This window comes from Carcharodon carcharias, chromosome 28 (assembly GCF_017639515.1).
Source record: "Carcharodon carcharias isolate sCarCar2 chromosome 28, sCarCar2.pri, whole genome shotgun sequence".
Taxonomy (NCBI): Eukaryota; Metazoa; Chordata; class Chondrichthyes; order Lamniformes; family Lamnidae; genus Carcharodon; species Carcharodon carcharias.
The window spans coordinates 2,553,095-2,575,320 of record NC_054494.1 but is presented as its reverse complement, the minus strand read 5'-3'; the positions used below and the strand labels follow the sequence as shown (position 1 = coordinate 2,575,320).

Genomic DNA, 22,226 nt, shown 5'->3' with positions numbered 1-22,226 from the left:
CACACACTGACTCTCACTGGGGTACAGTTCCACACACACTGACTCTCACTGGGGTACAGTTCCAAACACAAAGACTCTCACTGAGGCACAATTCCACACACACTAACTCTCACTGGGGTACAGTTCCACACACACTGACTCTCACTGGGTTACAGTTCCACACACACTGACTCTCACTGGGGTACAGCTCCACACGCTCTGACACTCACTGAGGCACAATTCCACACACAATGACTCCCACTGGGTTACAGTTCCACACACACTGAATCTCACTGGGGCACAGTTCCACACACACTGACTCTCACTGGGGTACAGTTCCACAGACACTGACTCTCACTGGAGTACAGTTCCACACACACTGACTCTCACTGGGGTACAGCTCCACACGCACTAACACTCACTGAGGCACAATTCCACACACACTGACTCTCACTGGGGTACAGTTCCACACACACTGAATCTCACTGGGGCACAGATCCACACACACTGACTCTCACTGGGGCACAATTCCACGCACAAAGACTCTCACTGAGGCACAATTCCACACACACTGACTCTCACTGGGTTACAGTTCGACGCACACTGACTCTCACTGGGGCACAATTCCACACACACTGACTCTCTCTGGGTTACAGTTCAACACACACTGACTCTCACTGGGGCACAACTCCACACACAAAGACTCTCACTGAGGCACAATTCCACACACACTGACTCTCACTGGGGTACAGTTCGACACGCACTGACTCTCAGTGGGTTACAGCTTCACGCACACTGACTTTCCCTGGGTTACAGTTCCACACACACTGACTCTCCCTGGGTACAGTTCCACACACACTGACTTTCACTGCGTTACAGTTCCACACACAAAGACTCTCATTGGGGCACAATTCCACACACAAAGACTCTCACTGGGGTACAGTTACACACACACTGACTCTCCCTGGGGTACAGTTCCACACACACTGACTCTCACTGGGGTACAGTTCCACACACACTGACTCTCACTGGGGTACAGTTCCACACACAAAGACTCTCACTGAGGCACAATTCCACACACACTGACTCTCACTGAGGTACCGATCCACACACTCTGACACTCACTGGGGTACAGCTCCACACGCACTGACACTCACTGAGGCACAATTCCACACACACTGACTCTCACTGGGGCACAATTCCACACACAAAGACTCTCACTGGGGCACAATTCCACACACAAAGACTCTCACTGAGGCACAATTCCACACTCACTGACTCTCACTGGGGTACAGTTCGACACACACTGACTCTCAGTGGGTTACTATTCCACGCATACTGACTCTCACTGGGTTAAAGTTCCACACTCACTGACTCTCACTGGGGTAGAGTTCCACACACAGTGACTCTCACTGGGGTACAGTTCCACACACACTGACTCGCACTGAGGCACAATCCACACACACTGACTCTCACTGAGGTACAGGTCCACACAAACTGACTCTCACTGGGTTCCAGTTCCACACAAACTGACTCTCACTGGGGCACAATTCCACACACACTGACTCTCACTGGGGCACAATTCCACACACACTGACTCTCACTGTGTTACAGTTCCACACACACTGACTCTCACTGGGGCACAACTCCACACACAAAGACTTTCACTGAGGCACAATTCCACACACACTGCCTCTCACTGGGGTACAGTTCGACACACACTGACTCTCAGTGGGTTACAGCTCCACGCACACTGACTCTCACTGGGTTACAGTTCCACACACACTGACTCTCACTGGGGCACAATTCCACACACACTGACTCTCACTGGGGGACAGTTCCACACACACTGACTCTCACTGAGGCACGATTCCACACACACTGACTCTCACTGGGTTACAGCTCCACACACACTGACTCTCACTGGGGTACAGCTCCACACGCACTGACACTCACTGAGGCACAATTCCACACACACTGACTCTCACTGGGGTACAGTTTGACACACACTGACTCTCACTTGGGTACAGTTCCACACACACTCACTCTCTCTAAGGTACAGTTCCACACACACTGACTCTCACAGGGGTACAGTTCCACACGCACTGACACTCACTGAGGCACTATTCCACACACCCTGACTCTCACTGGGGTACAGTTCCACAAACACTGACTCTCACTGAGGTACAGTTCCACACACACTGACTCTCACTGAGGTACAGTTCCACACACACTGACTCTCACTGGGGTACAGTTCCACAAACACTGACTCTCACTGGGGTACAGTTCCACAGACACTGACTCTCACTGGGGTACAGTTCCACACACACTGACTCTCACTGGGGTACAGCTCATCACGCACTAACACTCACTGAGGCACAATTCCACACACACTGACTCTCACTGGGGTACAGTTCCACACACACTGAATCTCACTGGGGCACAGATCCACACACACTGACTCTCACTGGGGCACAATTCCACACACAAAGACTCTCACTGAGGCACAATTCCACACACATTGAGTCTCACTGGGTTACAGTTCGACACACACTGACTCTCACTGGGGCACAATTCCACACACACTGACTCTCACTGGGTTACAGTTCCACACACACTGACTCTCACTGGGGCACAACTCCACACACAAAGACTCTCACTGAGGCACAAGTCCACACACACTGACTCTCACTGGGGTACAGTTCGACACACACTGACTCTCAGTGGGTTACAGCTTCACGCACACTGACTCTCACTGGGTTACAGTTCCACACACACTGACTCTCACTGGGGCACAATTCCACACACACTGACTCTCACTGGGGTACAGTTCCACACACACTGACTCTCACTGGGGTACAGTTCCACACACAAAGACTCTCACTGAGGCACAATTCCACACACACTGACTGTCCCTGGGGTACAGTTCCACACACACTGACTCTCACTGGGCTACAGGTCCACACTCATTGACTCTCACTGGGGTACTGCTCCTCACACACTGACACTCACTGAGGCACAATTCCTCACACACTGACTCTCACTGGGGTACAGCTCCACACACACTGACACTCACAGGGGTCCAGCTCCACACACACTGACTCTCACTGGGGTACAGTTCCACACACACTGACACTCACTGAGGCTCAATTCCACACACACTGACTCTCACTGGGGTACAGTTCCACACACACTGACTCTCACTGAGGCACAATTCCACACACACTGACTCTCACTGGGGTACAGTTCGACACACACTGACTCTCAGTGGGTTACAGCTCCACGCATACTGACTCTCACTGGGTTAAAGTTCCACACACACTGACTCTCACTGGGGTACAGTTCCACACACACTGACACTCACTGGGGCACAATTCCACACACACTGACCTTCACTGGGGCACAATTCCACACACACTGACTCTCACTGGGGTACAGTTCCACACACACGGACTCTCACTGGGGTACAATTCCACACACAAAGAATCTCACTGAGGCACAATTCCACGCACACTGAATCTCACTGGGGTACAGTTCCACACACACTGACTCTCACTGGGGTACAGTTCCACACACAAAAAATCTCACTGAGGCACAATTCCACACACACTGACTCTCACTGAGGTACAGTTCCACACACACTGACTCTCACTGGGGTACAGCTCCACACGCACTGACACTCACTGAGGCACAATTCCACACACACTGACTCTCACAGGGCTGCAGTTCCACACATACTGACTCTCACTGGGGCACAATTCCACACACAAAGACTCTCACTGAGGCACAATTCCACACACACTGACTCTCACTGGAGGACAGTTCGACGCACACTGACTCTCAGTGGGTTACAGCTCCACGCAGACTGACTCCCACTGGGTTACATTTCCACACACACTGAATCTCACTGTGGCACAAATCCACACACACTGACTCTCACTGTGGCACAATTCCACACACACTGACTCTCACTGGGGTACAGTTCCACACACACTGACTCTCACTGGGGTACAGTTCCACGCACAAAGACTCTCACTGAGGCACAATTCCACACACACTGACTCTCACTGGGGTACAGTTCCACACACACTGACTCTCACTGGGGTACAGTTCCACACACACTGACTCTCACTGGGATACAGTTCCACACACACTGAATCTCACTGGGGCTCAGTTCCACACACACTGACTCTCACTGGGGCACAATTCCACACACAAAGACTCTCACTGAGGCACAATCCACACACACTGATTCTCACTGAGGTACAGTTCCACACACAATGACTCTCACTGGGTTACAGTTCCACACACACTGACTCACACTGGGGCACAATTCCACACACACTGACTCTCACTGGGGCACAATTCCACACACACTGACTCTCACTGGGGTACAGTTCCACTCACACTGACTCTCACTGGGTTACAGTTCCCCACACAAAGACTCTCACTGAGGCACAATTCCACACACACTAACTCTCACTGGGGTACAGTTCCACACACACTGACTCTCACTGGTGTACAGTTCCACACACACTGACACTCACTGGGGTACAGCTCCACACGCACTAACACTCACTGAGGCACAATTCCACACACACTGACTCTCACTGGGGTACAGTTCCACAGACACTGACTCTCACTGGAGTACAGTTCCACACACACTGACTCTCACTGGGGTACAGCTCCACACGCACTAACACTCACTGAGGCACAATTCCACACACACTGACTCTCACTGGGGTACAGTTCCACACACACTGAATCTCACTGGGGCACAGATCCACACGCACTGACTCTCACTGGGGCACAATTCCACGCACAAAGACTCTCACTGAGGCACAATTCCACACACACTGACTCTCACTGGGTTACAGTTCGACACACACTGACTCTCACTGGGGCACAATTCCACACACACTGACTCTCTCTGGGTTACAGTTCAACACACACTGACTCTCACTGGGGCACAACTCCACACACAAAGACACTCACTGAGGCACAATTCCACACACACTGACTCTCACTGGGGTACAGTTCGACACGCACTGACTCTCAGTGGGTTACAGCTTCACGCACACTGACTTTCCCTGGGTTACAGTTCCACACACACTGACTCTCCCTGGGTACAGTTCCACACACACTGACTTTCACTGCGTTACAGTTCCACACACAAAGACTCTCACTGAGGCACAATCCACACACACTGATTCTCACTGAGGTACAGTTCCACACACAATGACTCTCACTGGGTTACAGTTCCACACACACTGACTCACACTGGGGCACAATTCCTCACACACTGACTCTCACTGGGGTACAGTTACACACACACTGACTCTCCCTGGGGTACAGTTCCACACACACTGACTCTCACTGGGGTACAGTTCCACACACACTGACTCTCACTGGGGTACAGTTCCACAGACAAAGACTCTCACTGAGGCACAATTCCACACACACTGACTCTCACTGAGGTACCGATCCACACACTCTGACACTCACAGGGGTCCAGCTCCACACTCACTGACACTCACTGAGGCACAATTCCACACACACTGACTCTCACTGGGGCACAATTCCACACACAAAGACTCTCACTGGGGCACAATTCCACACACAAAGACTCTCACTGAGGCACAATTCCACACACACTGACTCTCAGTGGGTTACTACTCCACGCATACTGACTCTCACTGGGTTAAAGTTCCACACACACTGACTCTCACTGGGGTAGAGTTCCACACACACTGACTCTCACTGGGGTACAGTTCCACACACACTGACTCGCACTGAGGCACAATCCACACACACTGACTCTCACTGAGGTACAGGTCCACACAAACTGACTCTCACTGGGTTCCAGTTCCACACACACTGACTCTCACTGGGGCACAATTCCACACACACTGACTCTCACTGGGGCACAATTCCACACACACTGACTCTCACTGGGTTACAGTTCCACACACACTGACTCTCACTGGGGCACAACTCCACACACAAAGACTTTCACTGAGGCACAATTCCACACACACTGACTCTTACTGGGGTACAGTTCGACACACACTGACTCTCAGTGGGTTACAGCTCCACGCACACTGACTCTCACTGGGTTACAGTTCCACACACACTGACTCTCACTTGGGCATAATTCCACACACACTGACTCTCACTGGGGGACAGTTCCACACACACTGACTCTCACTGAGGCACGATTCCACACACACTGACTCTCACTGGGGTACAGCTCCACACACACTGACTCTCACTGGGGTACAGCTCCACACACACTGACACTCACTGAGGCACAATTCCACACACACTGACTCTCACTGGGGTACAGTTCGACACACACTGACTCTCACTTGGGTACAGTTCCACACACACTGACTCTCTCTAAGGTACAGTTCCACACACAGACTATCACAGGGGTACAGTTCCACACGCACTGACACTCACTGAGGCACTATTCCACACACCCTGACTCTCACTGGGGTACAGTTCCACAAACACTGACTCTCACTGAGGTACAGTTCCACACACACTGACTCTCACTGAGGTACAGTTCAACACACACTGACTCTCACTGGGGTACAGTTCCACAAACACTGACTCTCACTGGGGTACAGTTCAACACACACTGACTCTCACTGGGGTACAGTTCCACAAACACTGACTCTCACTGGGGTACAGTTCCACAGACACTGACTCTCACTGGGGTACAGTTCCACACACACTGACTCTCACTGGGGTACAGCTCATCACGCACTAACACTCACTGAGGCACAATTCCACACACACTGACTCTCACTGGCGTACAGTTCCACACACACTGAATCTCACTGGGGCACAGATCCACACACACTGACTCTCACTGGGGCACAATTCCACACACAAAGACTCTCACTGAGGCACAATTCCACACACAAAGACTCTCACTGAGGCACAATTCCACACTCACTGACTCTCACTGGGGTACAGTTCGACACACACTGACTCTCACTGGGGCACAACTCCACACACAAAGACTCTCACTGAGGCACAGTTCCACACACACTGACTCTCACTGGGGTACAGTTCCACACACACTGACTCTCACTGGGGTACAGTTCCACACACAAAGACTCTCACTGAGGCACAATTCCACACACAATGACACTCACAGGGGTCCAGCTCCACACACACTGACTCTCACTGGGGTACAGCTCCACACGCACTGACGCTCACTGAGGCACAATTCCACACACACTGACTCTCACTGGGGTACAGTTCCACACACACTGACTCTCACTGAGGCACAATTCCACACACACTGACTCTCACTTGGGTACAGTTCGACACACACTGACTCTCAGTGGGTTACAGCTCCACGCATACTGACTCTCAGTGGGTTAAAGTTCCACACACACTGACTCTCACTGGGGTACAGTTCCACACACACTGACACTCACTGGGGCACAATTCCACACACACTGACCTTCACTGGGGCACAATTCCACACACACTGACTCTCACTGGGGTACAGTTCCACACACACGGACTCTCACTGGGGTACAATTCCACACACAAAGAATCTCACTGAGGCACAATTCCACACACACTGAATCTCACTGGGGTACAGTTCCACACACACTGACTTTCACTGGGGTACAGTTCCACACACAAAGACTCTCACTGAGGCACAATTCCACACACACTGACTCTCACTGAGGTACAGTTCCACACACACTGACTCTCACTGGGGTACAGCTCCACACGCACTGACACTCACTGAGGCACAATTCCACACACACTGACTCTCACAGGGCTACAGTTCCACACACACTGACTCTCACTGGGGCACAATTCCACACACAAAGACTCTCACTGAGGCACAATTCCACACACACTGACTCTCACTGGAGGACAGTTCGACGCACACTGATTCTCAGTGGGTTACAGCTCCACGCAGACTGACTCCCACTGGGTTACAGTTCCACACACACTGAATCTCACTGTGGCACAAATCCACACACACTGACTCTCACTGTGGCACAATTCCACACACACTGACTCTCACTGGGGTACAGTTCCACACACACTGACTCTCACTGGGGTACAGTTCCACACACAAAGACTCTCACTGAGGCACAATTCCACACACACTGACTCTCACTGGGGTACAGTTCCACACACACTGACTCTCACTGGGGTACAGTTCCACACACACTGACTCTCACTGGGATACAGTTCCACACACACTGAATCTCACTGGGGCACAGTTCCACACACACTGACTCTCACTGGGGCACAATTCCACACACAAAGACTCTCACTGAGGCACAATCCACACACACTGATTCTCACTGAGGTACAGTTCCACACACAATGACTCTCACTGGGTTACAGTTCCACACACACTGACTCACACTGGGGCACAATTCCACACACACTGACTCTCACTGGGGCACAATTCCACACACACTGACTCTCACTGGGTTACAGTTCCACACACACTGACTCTCACTGAGGCACAATTCCACACACACTGACTCTCACTGGGGTACAGTTCGACATACACTGACTCTCAGTGGGTTACAGCTTCACGCACACTGACTCTCACTGGGTTACAGTTCCACACACACCTGACTCTCACTGGGGCACAATTCCACACACACTGACTCTCACTGGGGTACAGTTCCACACACACTGACTCTCACTGGTGTACAGTTCCACACACACTGACACTCACTGGGGTACAGCTCCACACGCACTAACACTCACTGAGGCACAATTCCACACACACTGACTCTCACTGGGGTACAGTTCCACACACACTGAATGTCACTGGGGCACAGATCCACACACAAACACACTCACTGAGGCACAATTCCACACTCACTGACTCTCACTGGGGTACAGTTCGACACACACTGACTCTCACTGGGGTACAGTTACACACACTCTGACTCTCACTGGGGTACAGTTCCACACACAAAGACTCTCACTGAGGCACAATTCCACACACACTAACTCTCCCTGATGTAGAGTTCCACACACACTGACTCTCACTGGGGTACAGCTCCACACGCACTGACACTCACTGAGGCACAATTCCACACACACTGACTCTCACTGTGGTACAGTTTCACACACACTGACTCTCACTGGGGCACAATTCCACACACAAAGACTCTCACTGGGGCACAATTCCACACACAAAGACTCTCACTGAGGCACAATTACACACACACTGACTCTCACTGGGGTACAGTTCCACACACACTGACTCTCACTGGGGTACAGTTCCACACACACTGACTCTCAGTGGGTTAGAGCTCCACGCATACTGACTCTCACTGGGTTACAGGTCCACACACACTGACTCTCACTGGGGCACAATTCCACACACACTGACTCTCACTGGGGCACAATTCCACACACACTGACTCTCACTGGGGTACAGTTCCACACACACTGACTCTCACTGGGGTACAGTTCCACACACAAAGACTCTCACTGAGGCACAATTCCACACACACTGACTCTCAATCGGGTACAGTTCCACACACACTGACTCTCACTGGGGTACAGTTCCACACACAAAGACTCTCACTGAGGCACAATTCCACACACACTGACTCTCCCTGGGGTACAGTTCCACACACAAAGACTCTCACTGAGGCACAATCCACACACGCTGACTCTCACTGAGGTACAGTTCCACACACACTGACTCTCACTGGGGTACATCTCCACACGCACTGACACTCACTGAGGCACAATTCCACACACAATGACTGTCACTGGGGTACAGTTCCACACACACTGACTCTCACTGGGGCATAATTCCGCACACACTGACTCTCACTGGGGTACAGTTCCACACACACTTACTCTCAGTGGGTTTCAGCTCCACACATACTGACTCTCACTGGGTTAAAGTTTCACACACACTGACTCTCACTGGGGCACAATTCCACACACACTGACTCTCACTGGGGCACAATTCCACACACACTGACTCTCACTGGGGTACAGTTCCACACACACTGACTCTCACTGGGGTACAGTTCCAAACACAAAGACTCTCACTGAGGCACAATTCCACACACACTAACTCTCACTGGGGTACAGTTCCACACACACTGACTCTCACTGGGTTACAGTTCCACACACACTGACTCTCACTAGGGTACAGCTCCACACGCTCTGACACTCACTGAGGCACAATTCCACACACAATGACTCCCACTGGGGTACAGTTCCACACACACTGAATCTCACTGGGGCACAGTTCCACACACACTGACTCTCACTGAGGCACAATTCCACACACTCTGACTCTCACTGGGGTACAGTTCGACACACACTGACTCTCACTGGGGTACAGTTCCACATACACTGACTCTCACTGGGGTACAGTTCCACATACACTGACTCTCACTGAGGTACAGTTCCACACACACTGACTCTCACTGAGGTAGAGTTCCACACACACTGACTCTCACTGAGGTAGAGTTCCACACACACTGACTCTCACTGGGGTACAGTTCCACACGCACTGACACTCACTGAGGCACAATTCCACACACACTGACTCTCACTGGGGCACAATTCCACACACAAAGACTCTCACTGGGGTATAGTTCGACACACACTGACTCTCAGTGGGTTACAGCTTCACGCACACTGACTCTCACTGGGTTACAGTTCCACACACACCTGACTCTCACTGGGGCACAATTCCACACACACTGACTCTCACTCGGGTACAGTTCCACACACACTGACTCTCACTGGGGTACAGTTCCACACACACTGACTCTCACTGGGGTACAATTCCACACACAAAGTCTCTCACTGAGGCACAATTCCACACACACTGACTCTCACTGGGGTACAGTTCCACACACACTGACTCTCACTGGAGTACAGTTCCACACAGACTGACTCTCACTGGGGTACAACTCCACACGCACTGACACTCACTGAGGCACAATTCCACACACACTGACTCTCACTGGGGTACAGTTCGACACACACTGACTCTCACTGTGGTACAGTTCCACACACACTGACTCTCACTGGGGTACAGTTCCACACACACTGACTCTCACTGGGGTACAGTTCCGCACACAAAGACACTCACTGAGGCACAGTTCCACACACACTGACTCTCACTGGGGTATAGTTCGACACACACTGACTCTCAGTGCGTTACAGCCTCACGCATACTGACTCTCACTGGGTTACAGTTCCACACACACTGACTCTCACTGGGGCACAATTCCACACGCACTGACTCTCACTGGGGCACAATTCCACACACACTGACTCTCACTGGGGCACAATTCCACTCACACTGACTCTCACTGGGGCACAATTCCACACACACTGACTCTCACTGGGTTACAGTTCCACACACACTGACTCTCACTGAGGCACAACTCCACACACACTGACTCTCACTGGGGTACAGTACGACACACACTGACTCTCACTGGGGTACAGTTCCACATACACTGACTCTCACTGAGGTACAGTTTCACACACACTGAATCTCACTGAGGTAGAGTTCCACACGCACTGACTCTCACTGGGGTACAGTTCGACACACACTGACTCTCAGTGGGTTACAGCTTCACGCACACTGACTCTCACTGGGTTACAGTTCCACACACACTGACTCTCACTGGGGCACAATTCCACACACACTGACTCTCACTGGGGTACAGTTCCACACACACTGACTCTCACTGGGGTACAGTTCCACACACAAAGACTCTCACTGAGGCACAATTCCACACACACTGACTCTCACTGGGGTACAGTTCCACACCCACTGACTCTCACTGGGGTACAGCTCCACACGCACTGACACTCACAGAGGCACAATTCCACGCACAATGACTCTCACTGGGGTACAGTTCCACACACACTGAATCTCAATGGGGCACAGTTCCACACACACTGACTCTCACTGGGGCCCAATTCCACACACACTGACTCTCACTGAAGCACAATTCCACACACACTGACTCTCACTGAAGCACAATTCCACACACACTGACTCTCACTTTGGTACAGTTCGGCACACACTGACTCTCACTGGGGTACAGTTCGACACACACTGACCCTCACTGGGGTACAGTTCCACACACAAAGTCTCTCACTGAGGCACAATTCCACACACGCTGACTCTCACTGAGGTACAGTTCCACACACACTGACTCTCACTGGGGTACATCTGCACACGCACTGACACTCACTGAGGCACAATTCCACACACACTGACTCTCACTGGGGTACAGTTCCATACACACTGTATCTCACTGGGGCACAATTCCTCACACAAAGACTCTCACTGGGGCACAATTCCACACACAAAGACTCTCACTGAGGCACAATTCCACACACACTGACTCTCACTGGGATACAGTTCGACACATACTGACACTCAGTGCGTTACAGCTCCATGCATACTGTCTCTCACTGGGTTACAGATCCACACACACTTAATCTCACTGTGGCACAATTCCACACACACTGACTCTCACTGGGGTACAGTTCCACAAACACTGACTCTCACTGGGGTACAGTTCCACACACAAAGACTCTCACTGAGGCAGAAATCCACACACACTGACTCTCACTGGCGTACAGTTCCACACACACTGACTCTCACTGAGGTACAGTTCCACACACACTGACTCTCACTGGGGTACAGTTCCACACACACACTGACTCTCACTGGGGTACAGTTCCACACAGACTGACTCTCACTGGGGTACAGCTCCACACGCACTAACAGTCACTGAGGCACAATTCCACCCACACTGACTCTCACTGGGGTACAGTTCCACACACACTGAATCTCACTGGGGCACAGATCTACACACACTGACTCTCACTGGGGCACAATTCCACACACAAAGACTCTCACTGAGGCACAATTCCACACACACTGACTCTCACTGGGGTACAGTTCGACACACACTGACTCTCACTGGGGTACAGTTCCACACACAAAGACTCTCACTGAGGCACAATTCCACACACACTGACTCTCACTATGGTACAGTTCCACACACAATGACTCTCACTGGGGCACAATTCCACACAAAGACTCTCACTGGGGCACAATTCCACACACAAAGACTCTCACTGAGGCACAATTCCACACACACTGACTCTCACAGGGGTACAGTTCGACACATACTGACTCTCACTGGGGTTCAGTTCCACACACACTGACTCTCACTGGGGTACAGTTCCACGCACACTGACTCTCACTGGGGTACAGTTCCACACACAAAGACTCTCACTGAGGCACAATCCACACACATTGACTCTCACTTAGGTACAGTTCCACACACACTGACTCTCACTGGGGTACAGTTCCACACACACTGACTCTCACTGGGGCACAATTCCACACACAAAGACTCTCACTGGGGCACAATTCCACACAATGTCTCTCACTGAGGCACAATTGCACAAACACTGACTCTCACTGGGGTACAGTTCGACACACACTGACTCTCAGTGGGTTACTGCTCCACACATACTGACTCTCACTGGGTTACACTTTCACACACGCTGACTCTCACTGGGGCACAATTCCAGACACACTGACTCTCACTGGGGCACAATTCCACACACACTGACTCTCAGTGGTTTACTGCTCCACACATACTGACTCTCACTGGGTTACACTTTCACACACACTGACTCTCACTGGGGCACAATTCCACACACACTGACTCTCACTGGGGTACAGTTCCAAACACAAAGACTCTCACTGAGGCACAATTCCACACACACTAACTCTCACTGGGGTACAGTTCCACACACACTGACTCTCACTGGGGTACAGTTCCACACACACTGACTCTCACTGGGGTACAGCTCCACACGCTCTGACACTCACTGAGGCACAATTCCACACACAATGACTCTCACTGGGGTACAGTTCCACACACACTGAATCTCACTGGGGCACAGTTCCACACACACTGAATCTCACTGGGGCACAGTTCCACACACACTGACTCTCACTGAGGCACAATTCCACACACACTGACTCTCACTGGGGTACAGTTCGACACGCACTGACTCTCACTGAGGTACAGTTCCACATACACTGACTCTCACTGAGGTACAGTTCCACACACAAAGACTCTCACTGAGGCACAATAACACACACACTGACTCTCACTGAGGTAGAGTTCCCCACACAATGACTCTCACTGGGGTACAGCTCCACACGCACTGACACTCACTGAGGCACAATTCCACACACACTGACTCTCACTGGGGCCCAATTCCACACACACTGACTCTCACTGAGGCACAATTCCACACACACTGACTCTCACTGGGGTACAGTTCGACACACACTGACTCTCAGTGCGTTACAGCTCCACGCATACTGACTCTCACTGGGTTACAGTTCCACACACACTGACTCTCAATGGGGCACAATTCCACTCACACTGACTCTCACCAGGGGCACAATTCCACACACACTGACTCTCACTGGGGTACAGTTCCACACACACTGACTCTCACTGGGGTACAGTTCCACACACACTGACTCTCACTGGGTTACAGTTCCACACACACTGACTCTCACTGGGGCACAATTCCACACACACTGTCTCTCACTGGGGTACAGTTCCACACACACTGACTCTCACTGGGGTACAGTTCCACACACACTGACTCTCACTGGGGTACAGTTCCACACACAAAGACTCTCACTGAGGCACAATTCCACACACACTGACTCTCACTGGGGTACAGTTCCACACACACTGACTCTCACCCGGGTACAGTTCCACACACACTGACTCTCACTGGGGTACAGCTCCACACGCACTGACACTCACTGAGGCAAAATTCCACACACACTGACTCTCACTGGGGTACAGTTCCACATACACTGAATCTCACTGGGGCAAGATCCACACACACTGCCTCTCACTGGGGCACAATTCCACACACAAAGACTCTCACTGAGGCACAATTCCACACACACTGAATCTCACTGGGGTACAATTCAACACACACTGACTCTCACTGAGGTACAGTTCCACACACACTGACTCTCACTGGGGTACAGCTCCACACGCACTGACACTCACTGGGGTACAGCTCCACACACAAACAATCTCACTGAGGCACAATTCCACATACACTGACTCTCACTGGGGTACAGTTCCACACGCACACTGACTCTCACTGGGGCACAATACCACACACAAAGACTCTCACTGAGGCACAATTCCACACACACTGACTCTCACTGAGGTACAGTTCCACACACACTGACTCTCACTGGGGTACAGTTCCACACACACACTGACTCTCACTGGGGCACAATTCCGCACACAAAGACTCTCACTGTGGCACAATTCCACACACACTGACTCTCACTGAGGCACAATTCCACACACAAAGACTCTCACTGTGGCAAAATTCCACACACAAAGACTCTCACTGTGGCACAATTCCACACACACTGACTCTCACTGAGGCACAATTTCACACACACTGACTCTCACTGGGGCACAATTCCACACACAAAGACTCTCACTGTGGCACAATTCCACACACAAAGACTCTCACTGTGGCACAATTCCACACACACTGACTCTCACTGAGGCACAATTCCACACACACTGACTCTCACTGGGGCACAATTCCACACACAACGACTCTCACTGGGGCACAATTCCACACACAAAGACTCTCACTGCGGCACAATTCCACACGCACTGACTCTCACTGGGGTACAGCTCCACACACACTGAATCTCACTGGGGCACAGATCCACACACACTGACTCTCACTGGGGCACAATTCCACACATAAAGACTCTCACTGAGGCACAATTCCAGACACACTGACTCTCACTGGGGTACAGTTCAACACGCACTGATTCTCACTGGGGTACAGTTCCACACACAAAGACTCTCACTGAGGCACAATTCCACACACACTGACTCTCACTGAGGTACAGTTCCACACACACTGACTCTCACTGGGCTACAGCTCCACACACACACTGACTCTCACTGGGGCACAATTCCACACACACTGACTCTCACTGGGGTACAGTTCAACACACACTGACTCTCACTGGGGTACAGTTCCACACACAAAGACTCTCACTGGGGTACATTTCCACACACACTGACTCTCACTGGGGCACAATTCCACACACAAAGACTCTCACTGAGGCACAATTCCACACACACTGACTCTCACTGAGGTACAGTTCCACACAAATTGACTCTCACTGGGGTACAGCTCCAGACGCACTGACTCTCATGGGGGCACAGTTCCACACAAATTGACTCTCACTGGGGTACAGCTCCAGACGCACTGACTCTCATGGGGGCACAGTTCCATAAAAACTGACTCTGACTGGGGTACAGTTCCTCACACACTGACTCACTAGCGTACAGTTCCACACACACTGACTCTCATTGGGGTACAGTTCCACACACACTGACTCTCACTGGGGTACAGTTCCACACACACTGACTCACTGGGTTACAGTTCCACGCATACTGACTCTCATTGGGGTACAGCTTCACAGGCACTGACTGTCTCTGAGGTACAGTTCCACACTCACCAAATCTTATTGTGTACAGTTCCACACACACTCACTCACTGGGGTAGTTCTGCAAGCATTGACACTCACTGGGGTACAGTTCTACAGGCACTGACTCTCACTGGGCTACAGTTACACACACACAGTGTCTCTGACAGAGTTTCATTTCCGCCCATACTGACTGTCACTGGGGTATGTGTTCCATATACACTGACTCTCACTGGGGTCGAAGCATAGAAACATAGAAACTAGGGGCAGGAGGAGGCCATTTGGCCCTTCGAGGCTGCTCCGCCTTTCATTATGATCATGGCTGATCATCCAATTCAACAGCCTGCTCCCGCTTTCTCCCCATACCCTTTGATCCCTTTCGCCCCAAGAGCTATATCTAACTCCTTCTTGAAATCATACAATGTTTTAGCCTCAACTACTTTCTGTGGTAGCGAATTCCACAGGCTTACCACTGTCTGGGTGAAGAAATTTCTCCTCAACTCAGTCCTAAATGGTCTAACCAGTATCCTCAGACTGTGACCCCTGGTTCTGGACTCCCCCACCATCGGGAACATCCTTCCTGCATCTACCCTGTCTAGTCCTGTTAGAATTTTATAGGTTTCTATGAGATTCTTCTGAACTCCAGCGAATATAATCCTAATCGACTCAATCTCAAAGAAACAAAGAAAAATACAGCACAGGAACAGGCCCTTCGGCCCTCCAAGCCTGTGCCGATCATATTGCCCGTCAGCTGAAACATTTTGCACTTCCAGAGTCCGTATCCCTCTATTCCCATCCTATTCATGTATTTGTCAAGCTGCCTCTTAAACACCACAATCGTACCTGCTTCCACCACCTCCTCTGGCAGCAAATTCCAGACACTCACTACCCTCTGCGTAAAAAACTTGCCCCGCACATCTCCTCTATAGTTTTCTCCTCTCACCTTAAATCTATGTCCCCTAGTAATTGACTGTTCCACCCAGGGAAAAAGCTTCTGACTATCTACTCTGTCCATGCCACTCATAATTTTGTAAACTTCTATCAAGTCGCCCCTCAATCTCCGTCGCTCTGGTGGGAACAATCCAAGTTTCTCCAACCTCTCCTCATAGCTAATAACCTCCAGACCAGACAGCATCCTGGTAAACCCCCTCCGCACCCTCTCCAACACCTCCATATCCTTCTGGTAATGTGATGACCAGAATTGCACGCAGTATTCCAGGTGTGGCCTAACCAAGGTTTTATACAGCTGCAGCATGACTTCCCAGCTTTTATACTCAATACCCCTGCCAATGAAGACAAGCATGCCACATGCCTTCCTGACTACCTTATCCACCTGCGTTGCCACTTTCAGTGACCTGTGGACCTGTACACCCAGATCCCTCTGCCCGTTGATGCACTTAAGGGTTCTGCCATATACTGTATAATTCCTGCCTGTATTAGACCTTCCAAAATGCATTACCTCGCATTTGTCCGGATTAAACTCCATCTGCCATTTCTCCGCCCAAGTCTCCAACCGATCTATATCCCGTTGTATCCTTTGACAATCCTCTTCACTATCTGCAACTCCTCCAACCTTGGTGTCGTCTGCAAACTTATTAATTAGCCCAGTTACATTTTCCTCCAAATCATTTATGTATACTACAAACAGCAAAGGTCCCAGCACTGATCCCTGCGGAATGCCACTAGTTACAGCTCTCCATTCAGAAAAGCACCCTTCTACTGCTACCCTCTGTCTTCTATGACCAAGCCAATTCTGTAAGCATCTTGCCAGCTCACCTCTGATCCCGTGCAACTTTACCTTCTGTACCAGTCAGCCATGAGGGACCTTGTCAAAGGCCTTTCTGAAATCCATGTAGATAACATCCACTGCCCTTCCATCATTGATCATCTTTGTCACTTCCTCAAAAAACTCGATCAAGTTAGTGAGATACGACCTCCCCTTCACAAAACCATGCTGCCTCTCACTAATATGCCCATTTGCTTCCAAATGGTAGTAAATCCTGTCACGAAGAATCTTCTCCAATAATTTCCCTACCACTGACGTAAGGCTCACCGGCCTGTAATTTCCTGGATTATCCCTGCTATCCTTCTTAAACAATGGAACAACATCGGCCATTCTCCAGTCCTCTGGGACCTCACCTGTCGCCAGTGAGAATACAAAGATTTCTGTCAAGGCCCCAGCAATCTCCTCCCTTGCCTTCCTCAGTACTCTGGGGTAGATCCCATCTGGCCCTGGGGACATATCCACCTTAATATTCTTCAAGACGCTTAACATCTCTCCTCATACGTCAGTCCCGCCATCCCAGGAATTAGTCTATTAAACCTTCGCTGCACTCCCTCTATAGCACAAACATCCCTCCTCAGGTAAGGAGACCAAAACTGCACACAATATTCCAGGTGTGGTCTCACCAAGGCCCTGTACAAATGCAGCAAGACATCCCTGCTCCTGTACTCGAATCCTCTGGCTATGAAGGCCAACATACCATTTGCCTTCTTTACCGCCTGCTGCACCTGCATGCTTACCTTCAGTGACTGGTGTACAAGGACACCCAGATCTCATTGCACATTCCCCTCTCTCAATTTATAGCCATTCAGATAATAATCTGCCTTCCTGTTTTTGCTACCAAAGTGGATAACCTCACATTTATCCACTTTATACTGCATCTGCCATGCATTTGCCCACTCACTCAGCTTGTCCAAATCACACTGAAGCATCTCTGCATCCTCCTCACAGCTCACCCTCCCACCCAGTTTTGTGTCATCTGCAAATTTGGAGATATTACATTTAGTTCCCTCATCTAAATCATTAATATATATTGTGAATAGCTGGGGTCCCAGCACCGATCCCTGCGGTACCCCACTAGTCACTGCCTGCCATTTGGAAAAAGACCCATTTATTCCTACTCTTTGTTTCCTGTCTGCCAACCAGTTTTCTATCCATCTCAATACACTACCCCCAATCCCTTGTGCTTTAATTTTATACGCTAACCTCTTATGTGGGACTTTGTCGAAAGCCTTCTGAAAGTCCAAATAAACCACAGCCACTGGCTCCTCCTCATCAATTCTACTAGTTACATCCTCGAAAAATTCCAGTAGATTTGGCAAGCATGATTTCTCTTTCGTAAATCCATGCTAACTCTGTCCGATTCTGCCACTGTTTTCCACGTGCTCAGCTATTAAAACTTTTATAATGGACTCTAGAATTCTCCCCACTACCAACGTCAGGCTGACTGGTCTATAATTCCCTGTTTTCTCTCTACCTCCCTTTTTAAAAAATGGGGTTACATTAGCTACCTTCCAATCTATAGGAATTATTCGAGTAAATTTTCAAATGCTGCCATCTGCCATGGTGGGATACAAACCCAAGTCCCCAGATTTACCCTGGATCTCTGGATTACAAGTCAGTGACAATCCCACTACACCATCGCCCCAGTTCCACACACACTGACTCTTACTGGGGTACAGTTCCACACACACTGACTCCCACTGGGGTACAGTTCTACACACACTGACTCCCACTGGGGTACAGCTCCACACACACTGACTCTCACTGGGGTAAAGTTCCACACACACTGACTCTCACTGGGGTAAAGTTCTACACGTACTGACTCTCACTGGGGTACAGTTCCACACACACTGACTCTCACTGGGGTACAGTTGCTCCTGATGGGGAGAGAATGGTCATGGTCCATTTTCATTCAATCAACGATTGCATTTTTGTTTCAACATGTGAATTTCTGTCTTGTGTTAATATTTTTAATTTCCCACAGATGTTCTCGATATATCTTGCGCGCTCACTAATCAGTGATATTGAGGCGTTGAAAGCAGGCTGGCGTTATTGAGTTCCATGTGTGGCAGGGAGCATCCTGGAATATCTGAAGCTCAAAGTTACATACAGTTCAGAAATATATATTTTTGTATTTGAGAGACTCTAACTTGAGTATATTTCCATCATTGGAATTCAGGTCTTTCTGTCCTGTGTTACCTCTACCTTTTCCTTTACTGTTCAGGTCTAATCTGCTTGGACTGCTGGATTCTATATTCCAGCCACACCTTGTGCCTTTCTGACTTTACTCCTGACTGTGGTGTGTTTGTGGAACTGTGTATTTGTACAATTCTAGTGTTGTCACATATTGAATATTTATAAATGTCCTGCTGGACTGTACAGGGCTGAGATATATGTTCAGGAATACTCTCCTATCAGAACGGCCACACACTGTTACTGTGGAGTGCCCGGTTAGCTCAGCAACCTGTAACTATCAGAATTATGAATCTATTTGTGCTGGGGATGTAAGAGTGAGGGTCAGCGCAGAGAGCCCAGCTAATTCTCCTGCTGTGTGCAAGCCTCAGGCTGAGACACCCAGCTGCTTATGGCACTTGTCATTGAGACTTGGAAGGTTCACAGTGCTGTTTGAAGGTGTTTACATAAACTGATGATGGAGTCGTATGGTGCAGGGTGTTAGACTGTGGACTGTGATGTGACTGGCCGCTGTGTCTTCCTCAAGGTGAAGGGATAGAGAGGCTGCTCTGGATGGGTGGAATTAAGAATTTTATGAGCCAGTCACTCCCACTCCCACCCACTCCGGCACAGACACTAATGAAAGAGAGGGCGGTGGTCTGGATCACTTACTGTTCGTGGTCTTCCCATTTTCCCTATCGTGTTGAGTTTTCCAGGGGAGTGGATTGGTACTGATTGTTCCTGGTCACATGGACCTTGGACATTTTTACAATCTCCTGTAATCTCCACAAGTGAAGGTTTCTGTTTAATGAGGTCAAGGAGTGGAAATCTTTGGCCATCTTTGTACAGTTTGTATGATGTTCAATACTTGGTATTTGTGACACTTTGTAAAGCTTACATTGCAGAGCAGGTCCCGAAACCATGGAGACTGAGAGACACGATGAGGCCTCATCAGCAGAGACAGGCTGGGGCTAAACCCCAACCAACACACACAGCAATATTCTCTTCTCTTCAAAATGCATGATTTCTGCTTGTTGCCATTTAGCTGCCAAAGTGGGTGTCACAGCCGTGAAGAGTGTGAGTTAGGTTGGAACACCATGTCCCTCCTCCAGCCATTCCTTCTCCAGGGTCCCTGGTAAAGCAGATGGAACTGAGGAGCATCCTTTTTTTATTCATTCACAGGATGTGGGCGTCGCTGGCTGGGCCAGTATTTATTGCCCATCCTTAATTACCCTTGGGAAGGTGGTGGTGAGCTGTCTTCTTGAACTGCTGCAGTCCATGTGGTGTAGGTACACCCACAGTGCTGTTAGGGAGGGAGTTCCAGGATTCTGACCCAGCGACAGTGAAGGAACAGCCGATATATTTCCAAGTCAGGATAGTGAGTGACTTGGAGGGGAACTTCCAGGTGGTGGTGTTCCCATTTATCTGCTGTCCTTGTCCTTCTAGGTGGTAGTGGTTGTGGGTTTGGAAGGTGCTGTCTAAGGAGCCTTGGTGAATTCCTGCAGTGCATCTTGTAGATGGTACACACTGCCACTACTGTGTGTTGGTGATGGAGGGAGTGAATGTTTGTGGAAATGTTGCCAGTCAAGTGGCTGCTTTGTCCTGGATGGTGTTGAGTTTCTTCAGTGTTGTGCGAACCACACTCACCCAGGCAAGTGGAGAGTATTCCATCACACTCCTGACTTGTGCCTTGTA

The 22,226-nt window shown here is 50.2% G+C and overlaps 1 protein-coding gene across 1 annotated transcript in view; it reads left to right on the top strand.

The window, feature by feature from the left end:
- LOC121270902 (tetraspanin-14-like) overlaps nucleotides 1-21,713 on the top strand; it is a 345,453-nt gene extending 323,740 nt beyond the window's left edge. The window contains exon 8 of the mRNA XM_041176484.1: nucleotides 20,344-21,713. Coding sequence (XP_041032418.1) covers nucleotides 20,344-20,415 — 72 coding nt within the window. The 3' untranslated portion in view covers nucleotides 20,416-21,713. The remainder of the gene's footprint in view (nucleotides 1-20,343) is intronic.
- Nucleotides 21,714-22,226: the final 513 nt, after the last annotated feature.